Source organism: Lissotriton helveticus, chromosome 10, assembly GCF_964261635.1.
Source record: "Lissotriton helveticus chromosome 10, aLisHel1.1, whole genome shotgun sequence".
NCBI lineage: Eukaryota > Metazoa > Chordata > Amphibia > Caudata > Salamandridae > Lissotriton > Lissotriton helveticus.
In genome coordinates, this window is record NC_136071.1 from 828,717,912 (window position 1) to 828,732,103 (window position 14,192).

At 43.5% G+C, this 14,192-nt stretch overlaps 1 protein-coding gene across 2 annotated transcripts in view; it reads left to right on the plus strand.

The window, feature by feature from the left end:
• Positions 1-14,192, plus strand: part of ARHGAP21 (Rho GTPase activating protein 21) — a 545,637-nt gene that overhangs the window by 321,082 nt on the left and 210,363 nt on the right. For both annotated transcript variants that reach the window (XM_078663440.1, XM_078663441.1), the window contains one exon: positions 7,788-7,866. In XM_078663440.1, the coding sequence (XP_078519566.1) occupies positions 7,788-7,866 (79 nt within the window). The remainder of the gene's footprint in view (positions 1-7,787; positions 7,867-14,192) is intronic.

The following is a 14,192-nucleotide window of genomic DNA, read 5'->3' on the forward strand; positions in this document are numbered from 1 at the left end:
TTGAATCTTGTTTTGACCTATCTCATGTGCGCTCCATTTGAGCCGCTTCACAATTGTCCCTTACGTCTTCTGACTTTGAAAACTGCCTTCCTGGTGGCTATCACCTCTGACAGGAGAGTGAGTGAGCTTCAGGCTCTTTCTTGTGAGCCTCCTTTTCTGTCGGTTCATCCGCACAAGGTTGTGCTTTGCACACGTCCTTCTTTCTTGCCAAAGGTTGTCACTGCCTTCCACATCGGGCAGACTATCACCTTGCCCACTTTCTTTCCGCCTCCGCATCCATCCAGAGAGGAAGAGAGGCTCCACCATCTGGACCCAAAATGTGCGCTCTCCTTTTACCTGAATCGCACACCAGCTCTTTGTTGGCTACGCAGGCGCCAAGAAAGGCCGGGCTGTTCACAGGAGGACTCTCTCCCGCTGGGTTGTTTTGTGTATCAAGGCCTGTTATTCTATGGCTAAAAAAGGAACCTCCAGTGGGGCTGCGCGCCCATTCTACCAGGGCAACAGCAGCCACTACGGCATTGGGACGTGGTGTCCCCCTGCAAGACATCTGTCAGGCTGGCACATGGCTTCACTGCACACCTTTACAAAGCATTATTGCCTGGACAGTCCGGTCCGGAGGGACGGCTTCTTTGGCCGTTGTTCTCCGTGACTTTCTGGTATAATCTTATTCGCAGACCCACCACCGGGGTTTGTATTGCTGAGGTATCTATTCTAAGGTAAGGAATCTATCACTAACGTGTCTCTTTCAGATGCACAAGTTACTACTTGTGTAACAATATATCTGTGAGTTTTCCAGCACCAGTCTAGCTAAAAGTTCCATATTACCTCATGCCTCCTTGACAGGTACTTACACACGTTGTTGTATGTGACATCCTGCTGGCTGTCCCTGAAAAGATAAGGCCAACAACTCAACGGTTAATCTTGGACAGTTGAGACGTGACTAAATATACCATCCCTTCAGGTCTCAACACACCCTACGGTCTGCGTAGGGCAGTTGGGACCAGCGTGGTGCTTCGATGCCACCAGTGGATTCACTCAACTAGTTTTTCATATGATGTGCAACAGTCCCCTTATGGGCAGTCACTTTGATGGCTCAAAATTATTTGGCACAAAGGCTGTTTCGGCTCTGGAGTGATATGGAGAGAGCAAGGCCTGCTCTCTAGACCTAACTCAGCCAACTTAGCAGTTACCCTCACAAGAGTCCTCCTTTCGAAGCTTCGATAGGGTATTTCAGTGGATGCAGCAGCAGTACTTAACCAGCAGCAACAGGCCTCCCAGTGCTTTTGAAGGAGAGGCTGAGGAGCAGGCTGGCAGCATCCAAGCCGCCAGGGGCAACAGCTACCCAACCTCTGCCCCCAGAGCTGCTGCAAAACTGCTTGAAATTGTTCTTGACTTCTCATGATCGCCCAGTTTGAGGTTGATTCACCTTTTACCTCCCCAGGTGGTGGAGCATCTCGTCAGATGAATGAATGTTTCAGATAATGGTATATGGAGACTCTTTACCTTTCTATCCTACCGCTTGAACATGCCGTCCACACCACATCCAGCCAAAGGATCACTTGGCCATACTCCACATAGATGTTAATGTTCTCTTGGCCAAGGGTGCAATAGAGAGGGTACCGTCATCAGAGATCCGGACTGGTTGCTACTCCAGTTACACTCTGTTGCCAAAAAAGGATGGAGGACTTAGCCCCATTCTAGACCTTTTCCCTCGAGACTTCTTCCTTCTGAAGGACAAGTTCATAAAGCTCACCCTGGCCCAAGTTCTATCTGCCCTGGATCCAGGTTTTATGTGCAGACATTTGCACACCCTATTTAGAGAGCTGCGTTCTTATACTGGGTTAGAATGCTACCCCTAGCTATTCCCAGGGGTTAGATTATTTGCAAGTATTCCTCTCCTCACGTTTTGTGAATTGTTTACTTTTTAAAACTTTTACACTTTTAATGCAATTGCAAATGTTTGGAAATACTAAGATGAATAAAAGGATTGCTGGCCTACCAAGGCTAAACCTTTTGGGTTTACCAATGCTTGCTGAAGATTATTCTGTTACAAATAGCCCGTAAAGCTTTTCTTCCCATTTTTGTTTGATCGGATTCTCTTTTATGTGTTACTTTAACTGCATCTGCTGCACTGTTCATGTTCATCCGTTTCCATGTTCAGTAAATACAATCTTTCTCGATGTCAGAAAGCGTGGCTCAAAAGAATTTATATATCCTTTGGGTAAAAAAAAAATACCCCGCATATTACGGAAATGTTTCAGCCCACGTCTTGGTAGACAATATAACTTTAGATGCGGGCGAGGTAATGTGTTTTGACCCGGATTGCACACTATTGGTATTTGGGAAAGCCAGGATTTGCCTCTGAAAGGCAGGTAGTGCAGGGACATAGCTAATCATGTGTGTTCCTGATGGGCCTTTGTGACTTTTTTCCTAAATCGGACTCTGCCTAAAACAGTGAGTGCTGGTAGAACCCAGCTTTCTCTGTATGCTACTTGTTTTTATATAAATGTTAGCTAGGTTTTATTTACTGCCTGTAGGCAGTCATAGGAGATTTAAAATGAATACTCTGAGTTATACATATTCACTCAATGCATGCCCCAGTGGCTCACGTAGCCTCTCTGGCTCGAAACAGCAGTTTAAAAAAAAAAATTATGTATTCATTTTACTAGTTATAGTCATATTTGGATAGGTGTAGGTTATATAGTACTGTTGCTTCGTTGAAGAATGCGAGTTCATCACTGACCACACATGGACGCGTTTACCCAGCTGCCTTGTCTTCGACATAATTTTGGCCGTGCAGGATGTCAGTTTCTGGAATACTTGCTGGGAAAGATGTTTGCTCCAGGCTTAGGTTAGTGAGAAGTCCCTCAGTATGATGTCCAGTTGGTATCTGTATGATGATCGTTATCCGGTTGGATCAGTTCAGTCCAAATTAGAGCATGCATGGATTCAGGGTGTGCCAGTCTGAGCCGGTGGCAGAAGTTAAGAAAACAACTGCCACTGGCCCAGCGCTGCTTTGTGATGATGTATTCTAATCTCACTTGAGAAAGATATGCTCTTTTTGGAAGGGTCAAGGTGGTTTTGTAGATTCTTTTGAACCGTTTGTCCACAGACCCAACTTCCTTCCCAAGGGTGATTTCTCTTCTGTAAGTTAGGGTAGGGCCGATTTTTTAAAAATTCATTACCTTGAGAAGCGGTCGATGCTGAGGCCTTGTAACTTTTGCGCAATGGACGTAAGAGCAACCATTAGACTAGTGCCCTTGGTGTTTATAGATCGAATGTGGGGCGTGAGTGACCTTGTAATCTTTGCTGTGTTAGAATTCATCGCCATTAAGATGCACCTATTAGCCAAGCTGGGGTTTAGGCTGAAGGCAACCATCTTGGTTTTAGATTGGTTGATCTCGAGCATGTTCCCTGTTGTGTGGTCTTGATGAGTTGAAAGTAACCATCGCAAACCTATCTTTGTCTGGCTGAGGAGTACCAGGTCATCTGCGTATAACCGATGTCATTCTTTGGCCTCCTAACTTAGGGGATGGCAGTTTGCTTCGTTAAGATGGTTAGACATGTCTGTTATATAAAGATTGAAGAGCAGAGGTGCGAGCACACAGCCTTGCTTCAGCCTGGAATCCGTCAGGAGTCTGTAGTGTGGGCCCTTGTATTTCCGGATCTAAGGCCGGTCTTTCCCAACATACTTCACCTTTGCCCTTACGAAAAGAGGTGAGTTCTGCCATTATAGAACTTCCTGGGACCCCAACGAAACCAGCCTCCATTGGATACTTGGGACGCCTGGGCTAAGATGGCTAGCTGTTGCTTCCGCTTGCTGCTGGTTGCTGCGCATTGAGTGAGAGCTGAGAGTTGCTGCTATTATGCAGGGGACGGTGGCCCAGGGCTGCTATACTGCTGCACGATTTCGCCGATTCACTAATTGTGCTTCCCTGGGCCTCTCTGCACCTCTGAGTTTCTGGAGACTTGGAGGGAAGATGCCCAAGTGCCTGGTTACCTTGTTGCCTCTGCTCTACTCCCCTGTGATCCCCTATGGCCCTCTGTGGCTGGGGTCAGTGGGATAAAAGTATGGCAGTTAAGAAGGGACGCGTACCTGCAAGCAGAGAAAGATTAGGAGCACTGGGTTCTGGCAGCTGGTTAGATGGTAGGTGATGGCTGGTGACTCGGTTCTGCACCTGGGATTTGTAGGGTTTTGTGCAGATTAGTAAAAAGTTATTAGGAACCTCACCTGGCGTCTTGGAATGGACCTTGATGGGTCTTGGTGTGGTTCTCGGCTATTGACCATTCTACTGGGGGAGGAGAGTTGGTCTTCAGCCTTATGGGGGCTTGTGTGCCTCAGGTCCTCAATCCCAGCGCTCCTCCAGTCTAGCCTCTCCCCCCTCTCTCCAACTCCTGGATCTGCTGCACTGGCACAGGTTCAAGGATCCTCCTGGGACCTCCTGCAGTGAGGGTCGGGCCCCTGGTGCTGTGTTGTGGCAAGTGGGGCCCGCCAAGTGAACCCGCAGGTCGCACCCGGAACTAAACCGGCCTCTTCCTCTGGCCACCCGTGGCACTCCCTCAGCGACTAGTGGCAGCCTCACTCATCTTCCACTAGTGCTCGTAAGACACCCGGGGGGCCGAGGGCAGGGCCACACACACACACACGGACGCTGCCAAGCAGGAGCTCGGTGGTAGCTCAGTGGTAGCGGTGGCAGCGAGAGGTGACGGCCGTTCTCCTCGCCCCTTGCACTGTAGAAACTAGGTCAAGCCAAAGGGATTTTCCAGCTTTAATGAATTTTAATAAGGCGGTTAAGAGAAATGGGGTACGTGAAGCGAAAGTGATTTTCCTGGTTGACATCATATTTGTACGAGTGTTAGTGACTATTAAAACGCAATTCACATGAGACTGGGCGCTACTTTATCCGCTTGAGCACATGTCCGAAGTAGAGGCTTATTGACCCTGGGAAAATAGAAGAGTTTCCAGTTAGCCAACAATTCTGTATGCCAGTCACATGTGCAAACATGACTTGTGACTTCATGTGGCTTAGCCACGCTGCCGTTTTCATGCCTTGCTTGAAGGCATGGCTATCTGCATACCTAATGTAAACATTTCTTTAAAATATGGATAGTGTTTTTTGGCGTTGCATAGAGGAGCATTTCATCTCACGACATGCCATTGGCTTGTTGGCGTATCATTTCTTCTGCTATATAGTACTTTTATTGCAATGCGTATTTCACATCCCTAAAGTACACTGAATAATTTTTTCTCATAGTTGCATTTCATATAGAAAGTCGTTTTTTTTGCTTTATTTTTTACTTCAGCAGGGTTTACAAAAAATATTCTAGTAAGGAGTCAAACTGTAAACCAGAATATTATGCCAGTGCTAATTTGTATGTAGTCTCTATCTAAATTAATAAAGCCAGGCGCAGCACAAGGACAACAGTTCATCGGGTGATGTTTCAAGTAAAATATCACCTGAGGGAGTGTCTTTCCAGGGTCACTGAATCCCTAAAACCAGCATTTTGGCTAAATTAATTGGCATAGAATTAGAAATTATGTGCAGAGACCCTGTGGAGAGAGATCAATCTGTATTATAATACTTAGTATCAGCATATGAAGCAGTAATTCATGAGGGCGGTGTGCTCAGATGCTTGTGAGTGCAATGTGAAAAATTAACAACAGTATATAATATGTGAAGTGAGCGGTAAGGAGTGCAAGCCAATGAAAAGAACACGTCTGTAAGACTGTTCTTTTTCCACTTGTGTTGATGATCACATTTCAGCTCAAGGATAGGCCACGGTAAGTGAGCCAGCTGCAAGTTAGCACAGTGCGTTAAGCAGTTGCTGCTGAATTGTAATCCTACCCTGCCCATTTCAGGTTTAATTCTCAGGAGAACAACCTTTACTCTTCATTGGTCTAAGAACTCCCCTCTGAAGCCAGTGGCCCTTTTATTTTCCCAGCCATGAGACTGTCTCCACTTCTTACTGAGATGTCCACATCCGCTTCGGCAGGCTTGTGGCTTTAGGTGGCTCTAGGTGGCTCATAGGCACATTGCAAAAGCTCTGGGACTTGGCCTACGCGCCTGGTTCCTCCCTGGACCTGGCCGTCGGGGCCAGCAGCACCTCTAGCAGTGGGTGGCTCAGCAGCGGTCCTGCATAGGACAGCAGTAACTCCAGCATCTTGGCCTCGGACTCTGTTCTGTTAGGAGACGAAGTGCATGCCACAAACACGAATAGTAAGTAGTGTTTGAGGGCATCAAATCAGCAGTCGTACCGGGCGATTACGGCGAACCAAGATGGTCTGGCTTGGGACCTCTGCTCTGTTGTTTCGCACGAACGTCTGTGAAGAGAGAAAGAGACAAAGCGGGAGAGAGAGAAAAAAACAATTTGCAAGGGTCATCAAGCAGTGGTCATCCTATATCTGCGGAAAGAACTCGACCTATTTACGAACAGTTCTGTCTAAACCCTTCAACTGCGTTCCAGCCACCTAACATTTTTGCAGCAACTTTCATCAACGAGAGGCTTGTGTTTGCAACTCATTCCCTTTTATCATTTCCCTGTTAGTGACGCAGCACTGAAATCACTTTTGTCATTAATTCTTGGAGGTTACGAGAACCCAAAGCTTTGTGTTAGAGGAGCAGCAACTTAAAGCATTGGTTCACATAATGTATTTGCTCCTCAGCGACGGCAGTTACCACCCGAAATGTTGTTCCTTGTTCAAGTTCTCTCTAGCCCATTTGATCTCTGACGTGCTAACATGTCCATTTAACATCTGCCCCTGTAGCTCCAAAAACGTGGGTTACTGAACTGCAACAAAAGTCACAGGCTCCATATTGACGCCTGCCTGGTTATACACAGTGTGACCTAAAGGTCAACTGTGCCATGTCTGGGTGGCAGCCATTCTTAAATAAGGAGACCAAGCCAGCCATCAGGAATAAGGGCCCTCGGTTTTCTTGCACCTGCTGAACATGGTCCTGCTTACTTCGCTATGCTACCTTCTCTCCTGCTGGTGCTCAGCTGAGAACCAGAATGCGAAAGACCTTGTGAGCGTACCATGAACTTACAATGGGCTCATAAGATTTGCCTTCGAAGGGCAGGTACGGTTGGGGCACAGCTAGTCAATCCTGTGGTTTCTGATATGTGCCAGTCTTATTGGGTTTTTCATATGGTTACTTTTGCCTCTGCCTAAAATGGCGATTGCTCGTAGAACAAAATTTTGTCTGTACGCTACTTGGGTTTGGTGCTTGTTAACTACTTTTCATTTACTGCCAATATTTGTATGAAGTTTAACATGAACAAGGGTTCAAGCGAACAAGAGTTACATAAGCTATAACTATTCACCCAGTTTACATCTCAGTGCCTCACATGTACCCATTCTGGCTTGACACAGCTGTCATTGTCCCTCGGCTACCTCACCCCCCAACCTATCTTTTTTTCTGTATCTTCATTTATTTTGTCTTGCACAATAATGGGTAACACGCAATTCAACATCACAAGCTTAATGATATAAATTCAATTGTGATGCATACACATTTTGCAGATGGATCTTGTGTAAATGCATCCATCTTGTGGATAGTTTGAACGAGATTTGTAGCTTATTTAGAGTCGCATTTTCTTTTAACTATGCAATTTATTTTCTTAAGGAGGTACTCTGGTATATAGACAAGTGTTTTTTTATAATTGCATCACACACTGATGGCACAGTATGAACCACTCCATTTGTGCTTGGTATGGGGTTGTCCAAAGATGTGGTAACAGTTTGACCTATTTTTGGGATTGTGATTTTTTTTTATTATTTCTTTTAGGCGACAGAATTATAAAAGTTAACGGTGAAAGTGTTATAGGAAAGACATACTCACAAGTAATCTCTTTAATTCAGAACAGGTAAGAATAATTTAAAGTTTGATCCCTGTAAAATGGTCTTATGATTTGTGGTTTGGGTGATGTTTTTGACTTTTACTTTGTTATAATTTTGTGATATAATTTTCCAGTATGTTGATGTGTTTTTGTTTATTTTAGGGAACTTAAGATCTATATTTTGTGCATGATTAATGAGTTGCCTCTGTAATACAGTTTCATTGGTTATACAGCAAAAATACACATGTAATGATTGATAAGATGTAAAGTTATGCTTAATGTATCTCAAAAAGACTTGAAGTTGTAGTATAGGGACATTTCTCACTAGTATAGCTGCCATGTCAGTTTCCTAATAGACTATTGTATCCACAAAACACAATATGCAGTAGCTTACAATCCACACCTGTTCCTCCACAAATGGTTTGAGAGCTTTTGGTCCAGTCCGATTTGTCCCAGCTTAAAAATATTGGAGCTGAAAACAGTCTTTTAGCATTGGCGCTTTCCTACCAGTGGTGAGAACAAGAGTTGGAAAAGTGAGTAAACACTGGGGCATTCTTTCCACATTCCTGCCGACTAGCAGTGACTCTTCTGGTTTAAGCTTTACAGGACGTGTTCCTGCCATACTCCTCCATCACAAGCCTAACATCAGGAGAGTGTGCAGCTTGGACAGGTGTCCATTCTCGTTAAAGGAATAGGACATTTGCCTGGAAATCTTGGAGACTTAGGACTGCCCACCCAGAGAAACTTTTACCATCAACCTGAACACCGGGTGCTAATTGGAAAGGTGGGAAGCAGATGGATTGGCCTCATGCTGATTGGTTATGTGAACTCCTTTATGCCTTTCTTCCAACCCCCCATGTCCCAAAGATTCTTCTGAAACACCATTTCTGCCTGTGCTCGAATTCTATATATCCTTAGGGTTATTCCAAAAGACATGGGGTGGGTCGCAGACTTTCCTTGCAGTCCTATATCTTCCCATGTCATAGATGATCACAGTGGAGATCTCAAATTGTTCAGATTCTTGAACTTTGGTGCTCACTCCTTGTACAGGTCGAGAATTATGCCGGTCTAATCCCTCTAACCAACTGCTAATTTCAGATGCTGTGTCTCTAAGATGTACTTACCGTTTTGCTTCCTTTTCTAGCCATTGGCTTGGCCTTTTTAGTATGTTAGTGTAAAGTCTCCATACTTTTAATGATAGAATCTGTCTGGCATTTCGAACATTTAGTTGTCAGTAAACATGACAGTGTAACTTGGTGTTACTAATTTAACATACTCCTTATTGTCCCATATGCCATGAGCACCATGTATGTGACTGTGGTCATGTTTCGTTGGTGGGTTCATTTTACTGCCATATTCTTAGTCCTACTGTACAAGGAAGGCCTACACCAGCACGTACATCCTGACTTTTGTATGCAACAAGCAACAAAGATCTTAAGACTTTTAAACCCCCTAACTCACACTGATGGACTGCAACAGCTTCGTGAGACCCATATCGGTGCAATTGAATCTGTAATTTATACCAACCTTTACAGCAGATTTTTTTTAATGTTTAAGTATCTCAGCCATGGTCTTCATCATCAGAACTTTTTAGCACTCTTTCATTTTAATGGGCACACCATTTGAGTCATTGGACTCATGCAGCACTGCACTAAATGAGTAGCACTGCTTCACAATATTTCGTTTTTCCCCTGAAACAGGTATGTGGACAATCAAATTCAGTAATAAATGTGCCTAGTAGTTCCAGTAGAAATTGTAAATTCAAATTCTATGTCTTTTTCTTTCGGTAATATGTCTTCTGCAAAATGTTTGAGCAAACTGTCTAGCATTCTTTATGTGGTGGTTTGAGGTTAGAACAGAAAATGCAAAGCTTGCCTCGGCAGGGCCTCAAAGGCCTTGTGATCAAGTGAAAAGAAATTGAAGACTGAATGCGGTTTGCCCACAGAGAGCTGAGAGCACCTTCTCCAGGGTCGTGTTCTTCTCATTTGCAGGGCAGGGATTGACCTAAAAGAAAGTTAGTGTGTTTGGAGATTTCAGTGAGTCGTCGTTTTCCAGGTTCAAACATCCTTCTGAAGAAAGAAATGGAACAACTTACTCTCTGAACTGCGAGGACGAATCGTTGCTGGTTCTGGAGTCCTTTTGTAAATGGCTCCGGGAGGGACCTCAGAAGGCAGCTTATGGTGAGGAGGAAACACTGGCTTCAGTGTCGTCAGCCTTTCTTTCGTTTGGCGCATTTCCCATTGTTCAAAGTTGAGATTGTAATAAATATGTTCCAATTTAGATTACAGTTGGCTTCCTAAAACTCACTGAGCCATTGCACAGACCATTTACACTGACCAGATTTCCTTGGCCGTGCTATGGATATTCTCAGTAGTTCGAAGGTAATAGCAGCTTTTCTTTGTCCCACTAAGAATCATATTTTTCTGTGATGTGCTTTGAAACTTAAATGGATATCCGTACCTCTTGTAAGTACACCTTCTAGTTAAGGAGAACCCTTACTGTTCTAGTAAAATTATAAAAAGTGGCACATTTTGGGTGTAACGTTCTGTCTTTAGGCAGATTTTATTTCTTATTTTGTGTGAGCTGCTTATGGTACAAAATGCTGAAGAAAATGCCGCTATCGCACCAGTTTGCCAAGGCCAGCCCTATTCGCTTTCCCAGCGCGGGTTTGTTTCCTTTAAATGTCTAGTTCAAAAATTTTGGACATCACCATGGTAAGGGAGCATTAGTTTGGAGATGAGGCTGACTATACTTTGGGAAAGGTTAAGAAAAATTGAGACTGCCATCGCTATAGGACTGTTCGCTATCTCCACGTCATTGTATGCTACTAAGCAATACAGTTTGATGCATTCAATTGCCCACAGGCCAGCCAAGATTTAGCAGGGATTATTCTTTGTAGAGGCATCATCAGTATAAGAATCCACTAACGGGTGGAGGACAAAGCCTGCATTAGACAACAGCTCAGGCTTCAGCTCCAGGTAAGTCTGTGACCCAAAGGAAATAGAATCAGACCTGATGGGTTCAGCAAATTTGCCTAAAAGCTAACCTTTCAAGAGAAGTTCTTCATGCAGAACGAACAGAATGACTCTGAGCAAAACTGTTGGAGGAGGTTTTACAAATGTTGCAAAAGTCCCTCATAGAAGGGGTGCCACAGAAAGAACAAAATACGGTGGTCAACTCCTGCCGACTTGTTATACCAAAGATCGTTCTGTATTCTCAAGAGCATGTAAAAAGACAGAACACCAGTAGTGTTTTTGATGGAGGTCTTGTTTAATTAAAGTGCATGAGATATTATCTGATGTTTTGAATATGCAAACGCATATTTACATAATCCAGTTTTCCAGCACTCATGAAGCATCTTTATTTCTTTGTGGATCGCATTGTGTTTCCTCTGGGGTTTTATGAGTCATTAGTGGTGGTGGTGACACATCTCTGCTGGCTAGAGGTGTCATTGCCTTATCTGGACTAAAGCACCTTGAGACCCTCACGGGTGAGTAGCGCGCTATATAAAACCCCTTATTTATCGATTGACTATTGGCATTTGACAATGGTCTCCCAGGAAAAGAATTGATTACTTTAGGATGCAAATGGAGCTGCTGCCTAAGCTGGGGAGCTCAAGAATCCTCCTGGAGTAATGAAGGGTGCTTCTTTAATGTATGTGTTTCCGCTTACTAAGATGCCTGCAGAGAATGATGATTCCTTTATTCTTACTGCCGAAAACAATCATGCATTTCAGCACAGAGGCTGATTTGCCTCATAGTAGCCTATGTTTTGCTGGTACCGTAGGCAATATTGAGGATGAGGTCTTCGCAGAGGTCACTGAGGATGTGGCACCAAAATATTGATGGTAGAAACTCGCCATACATAAATATTGCTTACTAAATATTGTTTAGAAAACTATCACCCAACTGAAATTAATAATCGAAAATCTAAACCTAGATGGACCATGTTTTTGTAAAGATAATTAATACACAGTATGTCTGCAGACATTTATGTGTATGAGATTTTGACATACAAAATTACTGAGAGCTTACATCATCCATGACAAACTACTGGTCTCCAGGTGAGGCAAAATATTTGTTAGGATTTAATGTAGGGAACATGAAATTAACAGCTACTAAAGAGATGGGAATTTGTTGTTCCTTTGTGTCGGGACCAGGTGGTGGGAGATGCCTCCCTTATAAGATGGGAAGAACATTGAAGGATCTGAATCGGAGGGTAAGCTCTTTCTAGCCGCCTTTGAGAATGGGTATTTCACAAGATAATTGCGGAAACTAGAAGGAATAGGAAGCAATACCCCAATCTAAGTGAAAAAAAGAATTGCCGCATCTCCCCTTCCCCTTTTTCATAAAGCAAAGTGCCTGCCTCATCATATTCACAGAGTAATTGTTTTGTTAGTTAAATAAAGTATCTTACTCTAAGGTTGAAGACTGGGAAGCTGAATGCTTTAAGTGTTCATCTGCAAGGCTTGGATCACTGATGATGGCTACAGTAATAACCTAGTTCAAACTAAGGCTTTTGTGAAAAACTGTGCTGTCCTGGTTGATAGCAACAAACAACAAATTGATGCAAGTAATGCCTGAATTAACATAGGCCGCATTCCAGACCATTGTTTTTGACCATAATACAATTCTTGCCGGAGACCATCCGCATGCAAAGCAATCTTGCTCGTGCTCCAACAGGGGCAGTCCAAACAAAACCACCAAGCCAGGTCCCCTCCAAAGAAGCACATAAGCAGTCCAAGACTGGTTTCTGTCTACCTAGGGCCGCACCAGTGAAAGTTACATCTTGAGTACTGTAGCATAGTGAGCATGGGCCCAGGTTGCGCGTAAGTTATCAGCAGCATCACAGTGATAGAAACAATTCTTGAATTAATCCGATGATCTCTTGGTGTTGATTCCAGACCATCTTTTGTGTTCCACTGTGCCACTCTAGACAGGAACCAACCATATTTGAATTAGTATTGGTCATGTTCCAATAATGACATTCCACTCCAAACTCCCAGACCAGGGCCCCTCCAGATGGGAACACAAACAACCTAAGTTTGGTTTTGACTTATTGGGGTTCACCACTGAGCTATAATAGCTTGAGTCCTTTAAAATGTGATTGACAACATGCTTTGCATACAGTGGTCCGAGGTTCACTTTACCTTCCTGCTTAGGGGCAAGAAAGAAGCTTCCCCAGCTCCTGAATAGTAAGAGTTCCTCAACTAAAAGATTCGAGATTCAGAAGGAATATGAGGTATGGAAAAAGACTTCGAAGGTCACCACTCTCCTTATTCTGTCTTGGAAAGCAGCTTGCCAGTATTACTTCTAGACCAAAACATGTGGTTGGGCACCTAGTCATCATGAAATAATAGAAGTTGGAATTCTCTTTGAGTAAGAGTAAAGCCAAGACAGGCAAATGAATTCCTGGGGCAACAAAATTGCATAAATAAATGTGTTAAAACTAGGTTTCCTGTCTGTTCATATGAAGCTCAGATTGATGGCCACTTGTCCAGGTCAGTATTTTGTATCGTAATAGAAATCTTCACCGCTACAAAATCACCCTTGATTTATAAGACAAGCTATATACTGTAAGTATCAAAACATTTAAATTAAAGAATGTTGTTAATTGCTAATAAAAGAAATCTTCGCAGCCTCCAGTTAAAAGCTAAAAGGCTTCTCAATTTATTGGCGCATCTCAGATTACAAGGCATTCAGCTTCTGCTGTTGCTAAATGATGGTATCTGCATCCTGTTTGTCGACAGGTCCTGGAAAGTGTGCTATTTGACCCTAGCAAAGAAGCAATAATGCTCAGGCATTAGACAATCCCAAAAGGCTTCTATCTTATTGAAGCCAATTTGTCAGGGAAAAGAAATGTTTCGATCGATATGCATGAGTGGAACTTTTAACATAAGGTTGCCTCTGATTTGTGAGTGGGTGATATCTAAATTATAGATCTCTTTGTGACTCAGCAAAAGGTGAAGGGTCCTATGTTGTGCTGTTGGGAATTTTTAAATAAGACTGCTTCAACAGATCTGTTATGGGTTTCCTGAATATTTGATGCATCATATTCATGCCACCTTTTTCAATCATATTGGTAGTCCTGGTACAGGTTTACAGGTGCACAAGTTCTGTAGGACTGCAGTGTATATGGTTGTATTCAGAAGTATTTGTAGAGTGTAAACCTAGGAACAAAGGAACATAGTGCTGTACAGCGGTGGGATTGGATAAAAAGAAAAGTCAGTTTGGTGCATAAAGGAGCTGAAAGGAAAGTATTTTCTGGTAAGTTAAATAAGGGTCTGAACATTTAATGTGAAGAGGGAGTCTCTTCAATGGTCCAGTTTTTGGGGGCAGATCTAGAATGATCAG